This window comes from Thamnophis elegans, chromosome 2 (genome assembly GCF_009769535.1).
Source record: "Thamnophis elegans isolate rThaEle1 chromosome 2, rThaEle1.pri, whole genome shotgun sequence".
Classification (NCBI taxonomy): Eukaryota; Metazoa; Chordata; class Lepidosauria; order Squamata; family Colubridae; genus Thamnophis; species Thamnophis elegans.
Genome location: NC_045542.1, coordinates 7,554,348 through 7,571,153, shown reverse-complemented (window position 1 = coordinate 7,571,153; position 16,806 = coordinate 7,554,348). Strand labels below are relative to the sequence as shown.

At 35.9% G+C, this 16,806-nt stretch overlaps 1 protein-coding gene across 1 annotated transcript in view; it reads right to left on the bottom strand.

The window, feature by feature from the left end:
- MECP2 (methyl-CpG binding protein 2) overlaps positions 1 to 14,809 on the bottom strand; it is an 83,666-nt gene extending 68,857 nt beyond the window's left edge. The window contains exon 1 of the mRNA XM_032209887.1: positions 14,734 to 14,809. Within this exon, the coding sequence (XP_032065778.1) occupies positions 14,734 to 14,768 (35 nt within the window). The 5' untranslated portion in view covers positions 14,769 to 14,809. The remainder of the gene's footprint in view (positions 1 to 14,733) is intronic.
- Positions 14,810 to 16,806: the final 1,997 nt, after the last annotated feature.

Genomic DNA, 16,806 nt, shown 5'->3' with positions numbered 1-16,806 from the left:
CTGGTAGTTCTTGCTTACTGACTACACATTAAGCAACTGTTGTTTTTTAAAGTTACAATGGTACTGAAGAAAAGGGAATTACAACCAATCCTCAAAGATGCAGCCATCACAGTGTCCCAATGGTCATATGTTTGTGATTCAGGCTTTTGACAACTGATACACTCTTACAATAATTGCCAAGTTCTACAGTCACATCATCATCTTTTGCAACTTCCACAAGTATCCGAAAAGCAGAGTCAATGGGAAAGCTGAGAGGAAGTTGCAAATTATGGTCACATGATGCAATGCTTAATAATCCACAGTGATTCGCTTAATGGCCACAGCCAGAACTGGGGCAAGTCAGCATGACCTTATGTCATTTCATTTTACGACTGTGTTGCTTAGCAAAGGAGTTGTTCATAGATAAGTAAGTACTACCTATAATCCAAATCCCATAGAAAATGTGATTTTAAAAAGAGCATGTTGAAAATGTAAGTCTCTTATGGTAGACATTAGTTCTCCCAACCAAAAGAAATCCAGTAATTCAAATACTTGATGAAAGTGTTAAATGAAAGTTTTTTTAAAAAATTAAGGAAATGTCTTAAAAAGAAATTTCTAACCTTTTTGATAGTAATTCATAGTATTTCAATGCAAAAAATTCTATCTCATATCTAGTTTGGCTGTTTCAATGACACTATACTAATTCTCACTAGGCACCAGAATCAATGTTTACATTTCACACCTGCCCAAGCTGGCAACAGAGAAAGTCTACATTTTTTTGTGTTTATGACCAAGATCAAAATTTTAGACACATGGAATATTTCCCAGCAATAACCTAAAGCCATTTTCTCAGTTGCAACCTCTTAAAAGTCCCAGGTTCCAAAAGAACAATCTTCTAAATGTTGGTATGCCCTTCTTGAGCTTAGCACTATAGAAGTGAACACAAGAAACATGCGTCACGCATGCAGGCAGAGGTGTCAAAACAACCCAGTAGGACTGTTTTAAATTAGAAGTCAAATCTACCACCTCCTTCCATTTGAACCTTTCAGGGACAAGCAATAACATTTAAATGACCTTCTCTTCACATCATAATTAAGCTGTCCAGCATAAACACAGACTGCTACAAATTATTTTGCTTAAAAAAAACCAAATAATTAAGGCTTTTTATTGTTACTTGTAAGCCTTGCAGGGTTTTTTGGTTTAAAAAGCATTAAAGCATCATAGTGTAAACAAGTAGAAAAAGCAATAAGCAAACAAGCATAATAAGTGTATTAGAACAGATCCCTGAAGTAAAATCAATAATGTAAAGTCTCAGCTGAATTATGCACACGTGTGCCTTCAGCAGAATACTAGAGACATCTAGCACCTAGCTATCTTTTTAATCAGTATGTCACTATTTATTTTAGTAAATTCCAGCTGAACTATTATAATATTGTAGAATAGATGGAACTATCCTGAAAAGCAACACAAATTTTGTGCACCCCTCTAAAGAACCCATAAACATCCCATGTTAGCAACCCACAAAAGCCAAAATGCTTTCATTTAAGAAATAAAACTCTAAATTAAAAAATTTGCTAAGTAGAGCAGTATATTCACTTTCTTTGCTGAATATTATAGTTTTATTCAGAACCCAATCAGCCCCCATTCATTTTTAAATTAGTAAAGGTCAGTAGTTTGAAATATGCCCTTTCATTAATCATTTCCTCTTACTTATTAACTGCTAACCCTTTAATTACCCATTTCCTCTTTGCAATCAAAAGAAATTTCAATATTCATTAAGTGTCTTCTCTTTTTTTAATGCAACTGCATGTTCATAGAGGGGGGGAAATAAAAGCACTAATGTACAAATAAGTGGGACCTCGCCAATTATTCACAAATCATAACATTCATCGGATGGATCAATATTTTACCATCCATACTGAATAAGTTGGTGTGTCATTTAATTAAAAAACACACTCAAATGTAAATCTTTCCCACCCCACAACATTCAAAGAGGTAATATAACATAGCCATATTAACAAATTGATGACAAAGGGATCCTAAAAATTAAATTACCACCTTTCTGATAAAATGATCCCATTTTATGAAATAATAAGTTACACCTTAACTGCATCTATGATATTTCATTTACTTCTGAGCCATGTTAATAAAGATTGAATTAAAATCCCAAATATCCTTTTTTGACTTTAAACTCCTTTGAAATCTATGAAATAAGCTTTCCTATATTCCTCCTAAATATAATGAGATGTGCATGGTTTTTTATTCACTGAATAAAATACTGGGAATATAAAATAGGGCCATAATTTTGTAATGAAACACTGAAATTCCCATCCTAAAGGTAATCCACTTAATTTTAATCAGCAGGTATAACGTTTCTTTTGGACACTTGTTAAGTTAAAGCACTAATTTGTGAATTTACTTAACTTTTCACTTTTTTGGATTTACGTAGCTTTTTAAATGCTGAATACAATGTTCCATCCCATTGTTTAAATGTTGCATATGTGTGATATTCAAAATATTGAAACAGTTATGCATCTGGGGCAAATTACACTCCCCTCCTTCAGTAAACAATTTTATAAGGAGTCTTATAAATATCAAGTGGAGTAGTCATAGAACATCCTAAATAAATTTACCACTGCCTGGTAAGAATTCTCAAGATTTATCTTTAATTTGGTACTGGAAGCCTTTAACTTATTAAACAAACATTTGGTATATAATTATGGTTGGAAATAAGCCTGAAATATATGCAGATGTAAGATAATATTTTAGTATTAATCATGATACATCAAAGCTATATTATTCAGCAGTTCAGAAATGTCTCAGGTTATGTAGTGAATTGGGCTAAACTCTAAGATATTAACTCCCAAAGGCTTTACTCTCTGTTGAAACATAATAAAAGTGGTTTTAAGTGAATTCCTTTAAATTTTGGCAAATAATCATTTCAAAGAAACTTTCTTCATTCACTGTATACTTATCTAAAGTTTTTTTTAAATCACACATGGTAATCAGTACAAACAGATTGTTAAGACTCCCTATGAATTTATACAAAAATGTAATTTAATTAAAATGAATATTGCTTCCTGGCTGCATTTACTTGGTGATACTTTCTATGTCAATACTTCTAAACTTTTTCAACAGATTCATGAAATATTAAGAATTTACTTATGGCAAGAATATGCCTCTTAGTTTTTTTTAAACTTAAATTACAGTTATTGTAAAGCAAAAGGAATTTAATTTCTCAGATTTTCAATTTTATGCTGTGCAGAATGTGTCTTGATTTCCCTTTGGAATGCAAGTGATCAAATCAAAATCCATTACATGTACAATAATAAAATAATTAAGTGATCCCAGTAATGTCAAATAGGAGCTCAATTCCAATTTTAGGTACAGTGATATAGTGAATTAAAAGCTAGAAGGCATATTTAGAAAATGTTGGGATGAAAGTATAATTTCATCCCCCAATTCATACAACATATTTACACTCTGAAATAATCCCAGTCTAAAAATAGTTAAGTTTGCTGGAATGTGGGAGAGAGAATTAGAAGACATGGGCTGCTAACAGTAGCACTACTCTAAATTAATTTATTACACAAATAAAATTTTCAAGCTATTTCAGTTATTACTTGAGGAATTTAGACTATGTAAAACAGAAAATAGCAATGTATTCAATTAAAATACCTCTTAAATGCAGTTTGGTGAGATGCAGTGGCTGCACTTAAAATTCCAGAACCAGTACTTACATTCAAACCTTCATAAAAAATTTATAAACTTGTAAAGTTTATTACTAAAATGCATATTATTTTTAAGAACAATGGAATAAAGGAACTAGAATAGCCTACATTATCAATGACAAAACATTTGAAAAAATATTAATTATACCCCATATGACTTTAAGAAGACAATTTCAACAAAAGCTTTTTTTCTGTATCTATTATATTCTTCAGAAAATGTTCAAAAATAGTAGTTTCCAATTACAATATTCTATCTATGGATAAGGGAATACTTACCCATTTCATACAGTCTTACTCAATTAATACTCTATTTTAATATCACAAGTTAATATAATATTACAATGTTCATTCTAGTTTAAGGATATAAATGTGTTTTTGGAGTGTATAACATTTTATATGAAATATGAATTTATTGTGTATGGGAGGTAGCAAGGAAATATTTAATACTGACAGGACAGATTTACTTCATGTTTTACTAAATGTTTACAATCATGGATTATAGATCTAATCTCATTTATTTTCGTGAACTGGTATTCTACCAACAAAATGGAAAGTGATAATATTATTTTGCATTGATAAAGTTTAATGTTTTAAGAATTAGATGACATATTTTGGCATGTAATGACATTTTTTCACATATTTTTCTTTCTTATCCTTTCTTTTTTGCATAAGAAATTAAAAGGAATTTTAAACATTTAACAGTTTAAATGAATCAAAGTATTGTTTGTAATCTGATCTGTGTAAAATCAGGGAACTTGAAGTCAACACTGAGTTGTTAGGCTGCTCTGGAGTAATCTGAAAGTCCATTTATTGAAATCATGTCACTATCTTTGAAAAAAAAAGGATATATATGCATATTCACCTATAAACATAAAAAAATCACCTTGCTACTAGGTCTGCTTTAAGAGTAAATCACTCTTGGGAGACAAGCGTCTACCCTACTATATTAAAATGTATTCATGAAGTGTAGAAATATGAAAAATACAAACAAATTCTGATATGTTAATCACGGTTTTGATACTTGAGTCCTTAGCAAATATAATCATGATTAAGAGTGAGTGAATAGTGAAGGCCATAATACTTATACATCAGGAATAGGCAACCTGCATGACCACATATATTGAATCATACCTTTATTATATAAAAGCAGAGTTTGCTTGCCAAATTACATTTGGGATCTTAATAGTTTTTTTTATTTTTACAACTATCTCAAGGTGGCAAACATATCCAATAACCTTCCTCCTATATTCTCCACAACAACTCTTTGAGATGGATTGGCCTGAGAGAGAATGACTGACCTAAGGTCACCCTTAACCACGTGATCAATTTAGCATACATTTATACATTATACTATTTAGTATTACATGTGCTTGGCCACATTATTTCACTTAATGCTTCTTTCAATATATCCAGCAATCCTTCCAGACAGTGAACTAGAATAGAGAGAATAGTTTGTCAAAAGCTATCCAGCAACTTTGTGTCTGAGGTTCACAATCTGGATTTTTCCAGACTGCCTAAGAACAAGTATTCTGAGATTGCAAGTACTTAATCCACAGAGGACTCTCCTGAAATATCAACTGATGCCAAAAATCATATGTCTTCGGATCCAGATATCTACAAAGCTATCTACTCCCAATTCATTCTGCCTATACAATAAGGTTCACTCCACATCCCTTCATTTAATCATCTATAGAGACCAATGAGTTGAGCCTTTTCTATTACAGCTCCAGTTCTTTGGAATAGTTTTAAGATGATAGTTATCATGCTGTTGCTTGTTTTTATTATTTTATTTTACCATAAGAATAGAATGTAAGATCCTTGCTGGATTGGAGAAGCACATAAAATGCAATAAATTCATATATAAGTAGCACTTGATGACATTTCCATCAGGGAAACAGATGGGTCACTTTGCAAAAGAGATTACTAGATTTGAACTACACCAGGAGATGAATTAAGCAATATATTCTGTTTAACCTGTTGGGAGTTTCAGATTCTTGATATGGATGGGTGATATAAACAAAAATGGATAAATGTATATAAATAGAAATATCATTCTTTATAAAAAAAAAATCAACCCAAAATTCTTCTAAATGTTATGAAAGATTGAGCATTGGGAGAGTTGGTGTAAAAGTATTGGTTTGGTAACACCCTTAATGCATAGTTTAGGGCACTCCTAACAAAAAAACACTCAATACTGTCCTAAATAATTCTCACCTTAGTGACCACAACTATAACTACATTATTAAAGCTTCACTATTTCTAGTCATTATCCTTATTGGATTTTTTTTTTAAAAAATCAAAATATAAACACCAAAAAGTTGGTTTGAATTTTTAGGAAATACACATCCTTCCAGGTGGAATAGAGTCTAACTATATTCAAAGGAACATTATACTAAATTGATTTAAATGTAACATTAAATGCTGAAATATTTTATCATAATTGAGTAAAGTCCTAAAAGCAAGGTTGACATGATCTACTTAGCATGATGTGTAAATTCAGTCAAAACATAGGTTATGTTTTATCCTGGCTCTGCTCAGACACAGTTTTATTAAAGTCAGGGAAAAAAATGTGTGCCAATGATTAATATTTGTATAGATTAATTTGGAATGAAGGCAATTCATTTGGTATATTTCAAATCTCTTATCAATATATTCTGTGTTCTGTTCATTCTCTCCCAATCTGCTATAGTGGAATGGCAAAAAAGATTATTCATGTAGCAGTTGAACCTATGAAAAGATGTAACAACCACAAAAGAACAATCTATCTCATTTTGAAACACGGCATTAAGAAAACAACTAGTGAGAGAAAACTGGTCTGTTAATTCACACTATCTCATAAAAACTCATGATTTTTAGTGTAAATAAGCAGCTCTTCCGGTAAAAGGCATATATATAGCTTACAGAACTATGTATACCATAAATGAGCAACAAATTAATTCTTACAGCATGCTATCGCAGGAAATATTATATCGGGATTACTACTTCTGTATATATATGATTTCTAAGGATTAGGATCTATATAAGAACAGTGGCTCTCTCAACCCTGGACTAGAATGAAGAACTTAAAAGACATAGAAGCTCACTGGCTGATACTATCTCATAGCCCAATCTACCTCAAGGAGGAACTTTTGTTGAAGTGAATTTTTGGAAGTGGCTGAAGGCGGCAATGATGTTACTTTAATAAACCAGGCCAGGATTTTCAGAGGATAGCTTTGGAAAAAAATTATAGGTTAATCCCACTTTTTAGCATTTTCCTGTTGAAAATGGGAGGGGAATTACTTCCCTGTTTCGTAACAATGTAATTCAAATGACATTTTGAATTCTAAATTCAAAAGCATGATTTCTGAGCATTCCAGGAAAGATGTCATAGATTATAAACATGCAATAATTTGGCCATTTTTCAGATAAATGATTAACAACTGTATGATTGAATCAATAGTCCATGGAAAATAAAATTAAATAAAAATTTAGCACCATTAAATGTTTTAGTTTAAAATGCATGACTTTTAACAGCATTATTGCAAACTTTAGTTGATGAAAGGTAAAAGGTAAAGGTTTCCCTTACACATAAGTGCTAGTTGTTCCCAACTCTAGGGGCAGTGCTCATCTCCGTTTCAAAGCCGAAGAGCCAGCGCTGTCCAAAGACGTCTCCATGGTCATGTGGCCGGCATGATTAAATGCCAAAGGCGCACATAACACTGTTACCTTCCCACCAAAGGTGGTCCCTATTTTTCTACTTGCATTTTTACATGCTTTCGAACTGCTAGGTTGGCAGAAGCTGGGACAAGTAACCAGAGCTCACTCTGTTCCGCGGCACTAGGGATTCGAACAGCCAACCTGCTGACCTTTCGTGTGTAAAATATTTTATTCAATTTTCACATTCCATTTGCAATCATTTATATACAGGGTATTTACTATAAGAAAAGAAAAAAAAAAAAAAGAAAAAAGGGAATAAAACGAACAAGTAAAAAGGAAACACAACTCATCATTCACAACCCCACCTAACCCTTGCATCCTCCATACACCCCATCTACCCCCTCCAACTTTCCTTTCTCCCTCTAACACTCCCCTCCTACTTCCCTTTCCCCTCAAACCTTCCTTCTCCCCTTACTCCCCAGACACCCTCCTTACATTCCCCTTACTCCTTACATTCCCCTTACTCCTTCCTTACTCCTCCCTCTTCCTTCCCTCTACCTCCCTCCTTGGTGTATGCCTTTATTCGAGTGTTGTTTGATCTGATAAAAGTAAAATGAACCAAGGAAAAAAAAATAATAATAATAATAATAATAAAAAAAGGACCACCGTATATAAATACATTCTTGTTCTTATTAAGACTATGTTAACACCCCCCCACCCCACCCCCCACAATCCCCATCCCTAATCCTCCCGACTTCCCAGGGCCCACACCTGGCACTACCTTCTATCTAAAATATCTTGTATACATATGGATTAAAAAAATAAAAGTAATATATCAAAAAAAAAAAAAAAGAAAAGCAGAGAAAGAAAAAAAAAAGGAAAAAAAAGAAAAGAGAAAAGAGAAAAAAGAAAAAAAGAAACCACTCTTTGTGTTGATCTCAGCCCCCCATCTTTATCTATGCTTAAATAGTATAAATCATTCTATCTATATTTTATTCTCATCTCTTACTTCTTTGCTATTTACCCCGACCTTCTGTAGGCTCTCCCGTTCCCTTCCTAAACCTCATGATCCTTTCCAATAAGATTTAAGCAGCGTGATTCATGCCATATATTCAAATATAACTTTACAGACAAGTAATCAAACTTTCCCTTCTAGTAAAATTTAAACAGCGTAAATGATCTTTCTTTACCCCTTTTTCAAACAGTAATTCAAAATAATCTAACCAGATTTCCCCTTCTTAGTAAAGTTAAGCAGCGTAGATCAGATATTACTTTACGCAGGAATCAATTTCTATCTTAAGATAATTCCAACCGACTTCCCCTTCTAATAGGATTTAAATAACTTAGTTCATTCCACATGTATTTTACCCTCATCCCCCACTTGTCTGATATTTACCACTATCAAATTTATACTACCATTTGTTTAAAATATAACTCAGAGCGATTTGTAGCATGAATCATTCCACATATTCCAATAATACTTTCAGCAAGAATCAGTTAACCTTCTATTTTAAGGTAGTCGCTTCTAACAAAGTTTAAACAACATAAATCATTCCGCATTCTTTTTACAGTTATCTTAAAATAATCCCAAGCGGCTTCCTGTTCTAATAAGCTTTAAACAACGTAAATTTTGCCCTCTTCCCTTGCTTGTCTGATATTTACCACAAATAACGTAGTTCATTCCACATGCATTTTACCCTCATCTCTTGCTTGTCTAATATTTACCACTATCAAATTTATACTAACGTTTATTTGAAAAGTAACTCAGAACTATTACAACCAACTTTCCCTTCAAATAAAAGTTAAATAGCATGGATCATATTCAAATAATACTTTCAGCAAGAGTCAGTTAACCTTCTATTTTAAAATAGTCCCATCTAACAAAGTTTAAACAACATAGATCATTCCGCATTCTTTTAACCACTATCAAATTTATGCTAACGTTACTTTAGAATCTAGCTCAAAGTAGTTTCACCCAGCTTTCCCTTCTGATAAAAATTAGTCCACTTTTTCTACCGGAGAGAGGTCTCAAACCCCCATTCAGTCCTCAACTTTAGGAAGTCTTTTGAAGTATCTAAATTCTCGATCTGCGTTCTTCTGCTTCTCCGAGGGAGGAGGGGCTGCCCCCTCCATCTTGCAGCCGCATGGCCAGCCGTTTGCTTTCTCCTTCCGCTTGTCTCTCCTCTCTTCCAAGCGCGTCAGGAAGTCCCGCCTTCAGAATCCTAGAATAGAAATCTTGAGCCTCCGAAACAGAGTTAAGACGAAATCTTTGATTCTCAAATGTAACCGTGATGCCGGCAGGGGCCTCCCATCTGTATCGAATCTGTTGACTCCTAAGCTCTTTAGTTAAAAAAGTGTATTCCCTTCTTGCTTTCAACATGTGGAAAGGTATATCTTTGAAGACAATCACGTCTTGGTCATCAACTCGGAGACTGTTATTATGAAACTTTTGCACAATCGCGTTTCTAGATTCTTTTGTAGAGAAATGTATAATTATGTCCCTCGGGAGCTGTCGCTGTTCCGCTATCAATGAGTTCTGGCGATAGATTTTCCGAATCTGCCAATCAAAGTTAAGTCCCGGGCTTCCCAGCGCATGGCTGAAGGCTTCAGCAAAGGTCTGTTTCAAATTCTCTTGTTCCTTTTCACGGAATCCTCTGACTCTTATTGAAAATGCCTTCCTATCAAAATTTAGCATCATAAGCTGTTCTTCGTTATTTCTAATTTTTTCTTGTAAAATTTGAATATTGGTAGTCAAATTAAAATTAGCCTTCTCCAGACTTTCCAATTTGTTCTCTATTTCAGCAGAGTAATCTGACAGGGCAGACACGGCTGCAAACGTATTCGCCTTCATTTGATTAACTTTAGATTTTAGATCATCATAAAGTTGCAATACAAATTCCTTAAGTTCTTGCTTAAAGGCATTAAAGATTTTAAAGAGATATTCCTGTGTTAAAACTTCTCCAGTAGAGGGCGTAGGAGACAAAGGCTGTGTTTCCAAAAAAGATTCTTTAAATTCTTTAGACACATTTGTAGCAAGACGCTTCTTTGATCTGGGTGCCATAATAAATAAACAAGTAAGCAGTGCTTCACTCCCCTCTATTTCCAAAGATAAAGAGTTTATTTTGTTAAGGAGCGGTCTGCAGGAAGATAAACCCGGCTAAGTACATCCAGTTCATCCACGGAGAGAAATCGCCATTTTAAAGTCTATTTAAACAAAGAAGTCTTTAAGACGAATGGTGCTGGTATTTAAGATAGTAATAAAAGCATAAATCTCACAGGGGTGGTACCCTCCCGTATCAAATCTAGCTTGAAAAAACTTTGTTTTGTCCTGGGGGGGGCTAGCCTGTCTGGGGCTGCCAAAAAAAAAAAAAGGGCAGCTGAGAAGAAATGGCCGGAGATAAAAGCTCCGCTTCGGCTGGATCTAATCTCTTCCACAGCCAAAAAAAGAAGAAGGCTGTGGCTTACGAATAGACCCTAGTCTACAGAGCTATCCTCCCTGCCCCTTTCTTAGCCAAAAAGGGGTGCTATCTATGATCTTATTTAGATATACAGACCAGATCTCTGAGGAGCTCGGTGGAGCCCTCCTCGGCAACAGGCCACGCCCCCAGGAAGTCCCTGCTGACCTTTCTTAGCCACTGAGCCACCGCGTTTCATTCCGTTGATGAAAACCTACACTCTATTTATTCTTGCTGAAACAAACTAATATGTCTCTAAAATAACAATAAATTGCCAATTTTTCAAAATAAACTATATATTGTGTTATGTTTACTGTATTCCATTTTAAAAGTTGGTCACCCAGGGTTATTTATGAGATGGCTAGTTTATTTATGAATTAAATAAATAAATATATAAATACCAGATACCTAATAGTTATCGGCATCTGGTTGGTGGCATTCAAACTTTAGAATGTTCTTACAAGTGATATTTTATTTCACCATGGTTCTTTTTCTTTTGAGCCAAATTGAAATACTGTTTCCTGAGGCATTTTAAATATTTTATTTAATGTTATCAAATTGCTGTTTTCCTAACTGCATAGTTTAGCTATAACTCAAGTTATAATTCTAATGTTACTATACTAAATTTAGATTTTAATAATTTTCTGTAAACCTCTTTAAGACTTTGCCATTGTCACATGCTGAAAATTAGTAACTTTCTCAAATAATAATGCAGATGAAGCATAAATAACCATGTTAGCTAACATATGTTTGATAAATAACCATAACAAATAGAAAAGGGGCTACATTTTTAGAATGCTTTATAGTCCTTAATGCCACCTAAGACCACAACTAAAGGTGGCAAATTATAATACTATTCCAGGAACTCACATAAATTCACCCACATTGGCATAAAATTGTCAAAAATATATTTTTGCTGAAGGAATAAAAGCTGTAAAACAAGAATGCAATAAGCGCTCGAAACCGATGTTTATGATAAGGAAGATATAGGTAATATAGTACTTGATTTTCATATGCTGATGGCTAGGATTCTGAAATTAAATTCTAGTTTGGGTAATGGGATAATAAGGGGTAGATCATACATGCATTAGAATCACAAACGACTATCAAATAAACAAGATCAGACATTTAGTGTTATAGATTACTTGGGACAGAAGTGTTACAATGTAGTAAACAATTGTTGTAACTGATAAGATAGTACTAAGATCACACAAAATAGTTGGTAGCAGAAAATTAAATAACTGGTGAAAATGCCACAACTATAAAGCATCTTTTTCCAGAGAGAACTCTTTGCAAATGTCCAATTACAATTCTCATCTAGCATTTCCTATGCTGAGATAATGGTAATTTAGTCCAAAGATCATCAACAGGGCTCATAGGCATGACATCTACAACATCACTAGATGGCACTTAGGAACCTTCAAATTATATAAATAACAGAATTAACTAAAATAAGATATTGTTATGATTTGGAGAATTTTTATTAAAACGTTTAAAACAAAACGCATTTGGCAGTTTAAGCAATGCACAAAATTTCATGAAGATAACCACTACATAACAAGGTTACTGATCCCTAATGTTGTTTTGAAAATACCAGATTGAAGAATGTGCATTAGAAGATTAATAACAACAAAGCTGAAATGAAAGTGGAAAGTGAGCATCAATGGAGCACAGCAGAAAAATTGCTACAAATAGATGAGAGCAAAGGTATGCAATTAAGTATCAGATCATCCTATTGTAATTCTCCAGACAGAAAAAGGAAGGAGGAAAAAGTTGAAGTTGACTCTAAGAGCAGTACTAGTTTTTTGTTCTTTGATGGATTCTGAGCAATCACCCTTCACCTAATCCTCCACATTGAAATAACCAAAGAGCAGTAGAAGAGTAAAAACAGGTTCTTTACTGTGAACACTAGATATTAATCAGAATAGTGATTGTTATTTCTAACTATCACGTTTAATTATTCTTGCCAAGTAAAGGAGTGGCTGGAACGGAAGTGAACGCACAAATACTGCTCCTCTAAAGAGCACTACCATCTTCCCTTTCTTACCGCTCTTTTTATTAGGATGAAAAGTCTCTCTCTGATAATTCAATATAGGTAGTCCTTGACTTACAACCATTTATTTAGTGACCGTTTGAAGTTACAATGGAACTGAAAAGTGACTTACGACCGTTTTTCACACTTATAACTGTTGCAGCCTCCTCATAGTCACATGACCAAAATTCAGATACTCGGTAACTGGCTCATATTTATGACGGTTACAGTGTTCTAGGGTCGTGCGATCACCTTTTGCGACCTTCTGACAAGGAAAGTCAATGGAGAAGCCAGATTCACTTTACAACCATGTTATTAACTTAAGATCGCACAGGTTGGGCCTCCTCCGGGTGCCGTCAACCGGACAATGCCGGCTGGCCGCCCCCGGGGGAGGGCCTTCTCTGTTGTTGCGCCGGCCCTGTGGAACGATCTACCCGTAGAGATCTGGACCCTTACCACTCTCCCGGCCTTCCATAAAGCCGTCAATACCTGGCTGTTCCGGCAGGCCTGGGGCTGTTGATTGATATCCAGCCCCGCTTAGATGGAATGGATGATATGGAATTTTAATATTGTATTTTCTATTTTTAAATTTTAAATGTTTCTTTGTCTTGTTGTGAGCCGCCCAGAGTCCCAATGGGAGTGGGCGGCATACAAATTTTATTCATCTTGGAAACTTCAAAACTTAACAAGCGCAGCGATTCACTTAACAACTGTGGCAAGAAAGGTCGTGAAATGGGGCAATTTAACTTAACAAATGTCTCACTTAACAATATAAATTTTGGGAAGAATTGTTGTAAGTCGAGGACTATCTGTAAACCTTAAGAAGAGATGGAAACTACTATCCCTACTCTTAATTATCTATCAGGATGGGACGAGTGACAATTGCAAAAAGTGAAGGTTGCTAATCCCATTTAGTTACCTATCTAGTTGAATGGTCATGCATGCTCAACATTTCTCCTTGCACCCAAAGATCCAAAACCAGATGAGTTTCCATCTCTGCTTCTTCACCTCACCTTCTGCTATTTACACTAGCTAACTTCCATCCCATTGTGACTCTGTATCAAATGAGCAGGCAAAAAGGTTGCTGTCCATGCACAAACAGCCCACCTTGGCTCATTTGCCCGTATCCTTCTATCTATGAGAGGCCACCATAAGCTAGGGATGAGGCCCAATTTTTCCTGCTGCACAACCTGGAAAAAAGGAGGGCAAAGACAGCACTTTCCACTCCCAGGGGAGCACAATGGAACCCAACCCTCCCTTGCAGCGCAGCCCATGGAGAATAGCATGCTAACTTTGTCCAGTTTCTTTGCCTTTTGCATGCATTCAGTATAATGGAGCTGCCCGGAAGGAGAAGAGCCTTCCCCCCAAAAGCATATTACCAAATGTTCCCGATATCAGGAACCAATCTTGAGAAAAAGACACCCAAGGAAGTTGGTGGGATCAGCTTGCAGGAAGGTAAAGCTGCATGGACCACACATAGCTTGGGGCCTAGAGGCTGGGAAAGATGGTCAGCACCACGAAGAGTAAACCCGGGGGAGCTGACATCAGCCACAGAGCATCAAGGAACAGCGAGTCACCTCTGACCTTAAGCCCACCCCCCCCTCTCTTCAGGGGGCACGCCCATGTCTCCCTCACCCACTCCTCCTCCCCTCTTAGGCAGGAGGAGCAGCCCCTCCCATTGCTGGGCAGAGGGGATTGCTGTGACGCACTCAGGGGCCCTGGGCGCGCAGGAGAAAAGGGGAGGGGAACCCACGAGCGGAAAGAAACCAACGGCCGCATCACGGTCGCGCATCCTCTCCACCCTCGGAACTGCTTCAAATGGTCCCGTCTAAGGCCCCCATGCAAGGGATTTCATGGTCCGGCCCAGGTCTTCCCCACCCCCTTTCCTCGGGTCACTCACAGTCTCTCTTCATCTCCGCTCGGCGCCGCCGCCATTTTCTTCGCAGCGAAGAACCCGCGGGGGGGGGAGGGGGAAAACCGAGCCGGAGAGGAAACCCGGACAGCCAGGCTCCGCCCACCTCGCTGCAATTGGATGTCGGGGCCCATCACTCATGTCTCCATCACGAAACGATTGGCCGGTGTTTCTCTACACGGGCGAGGCTGCCCTGCTCTTGGCGGCCGTTAGAATTGGCGGGAAGCGCTGTCAGTTACAACGATACGAAGTGGGCAGGGGATAAATGCTCGCTCTGTTTCTGATTGGACCGTGCGGGTTGTTTGTCTGTCGATAGGCCCGTTGGCTTATCAGTCACTGGACAAAAAGATGGTACGGAATCGCGGGCTTAAGGATTTTGAAATGTAACGGGTCTAACGGTTTTTTTTTAAACTGCTTCAGTAGTTTCTCCGCTGTGAGCTCCTAAAGTTCTTCGTTTTTTAGCGTTGAAAAGAAATACTTTATACCGAGAAGGCAGTCCCATCAGGGCAGTGTATCCAAGGTCATGATTCTCAAATAACTACCTAATTGGTCCTGATTACAAAATAACTAAAACCTTCCCCTTCAGAATGACTCCGGGCAACTTTACATGAAGGGATAAAGCAGCTTTCTTGGTTTGGTACAAAAGTGTTTATTTCATTCCATTGTAGGCTATATATATGTGTATATATATTTACATAAATGCGGGGCTATCTAATACCTTTAAAAAACAACAGTGTCAATTCCACTATGCGGCCTCATAATATCATCCCATTGTCACACGAAGGTTATCTTAAAACCCCTGTATTAAATAGTAATGGGTAGGAAATAAGTCTGCATAAGGTTTCATCTGCCCGCCCTATTATTCCAGCTTGCAAGTCTGATAAAGGAAACAGCTGAAGAATCAGATTCTTACGTGCTGAATCCAACCTCTGCGAGTAAAATGCTGGTTTCAGTTGGGCCTTCTCATGTTTGCGTGTTATATTGGGAAAAAAAACAAAACCCTCCATACTGCAGTTATAGATGAGGCAAAAAAAAGGAGGACAATCTGTGTATATCAACATTTCAGAGGTTTAAAAAAAGTATTATATCTTTAAAAACAGAAAATTTGTTGTAATTGTCCTTGCCATATTCTGTACTATTAAAAATATTTAAGGTACTCATAAAAAGATAAATTTATTCTTCTAGTGAACATGCTAAATGGTTGAAACATATTAGTTATAAAATCAAAAATTGATACAAGTGTATATGTATATGTATACAAGTGTATCGATTTTTTTGATTTTATAACAATATGTTTCAACCATTTGGCATTTGATAACTAAACAGAAAATACTACTGTTGGCTTTCTTAAGCATAGCTTGTTTTTAAAAAAACCCAAAGCCTTCATTTATACCACACACTAACCATAGAGCACTGTTTACAAGCCCATTAGCTAGGTTTATGAAAACATTAAACTACAAACAGGACATTTGGAATCTCACATGCTAAAGAATTAATAGTGGTTTCTTTAAACCACATTTAGCTGGATTTGCACGATAATTTTAAAAATACAGTTTACAAACCAGCAGGGCTGGATTGACACAACACTATATCAAACTTAAACCATACAATTTATACAGTTGCATGATTCAAATTATTCTGCTGCTCAGTAGCTCCACTGGCACAAGTTTTATAACTGGTATAGTTGGACACTGAGTTTGCTTGTAGAATACAGTCCTATACAGCTGCATCATTTCAGAAGTTGGTTCAAGTTTATTTGGGATTAAGCTCCACTGGAGCTTTTCTAGTCATCCTATTGCATCCAATTGCGCTCAGGCTGAATTAAACACGTCTAATTATGGTGAATTTATTTTAAACATGCATGTGTGCTATAACTAAGATCTAATCAAGAATTCTTTTCATAACATAAACATGGATTAATTATAACACTCTGCTCATATAAATCCCAAAAGCATGGTTTCTGACCTTCTTCCAGGTTGTAGGAGCTGCTAGCTGTGCTGAACACTACTACACTCTTCCAATATAACAGGATTATCAGGCCCAGTAGATAGGTTATGAAAG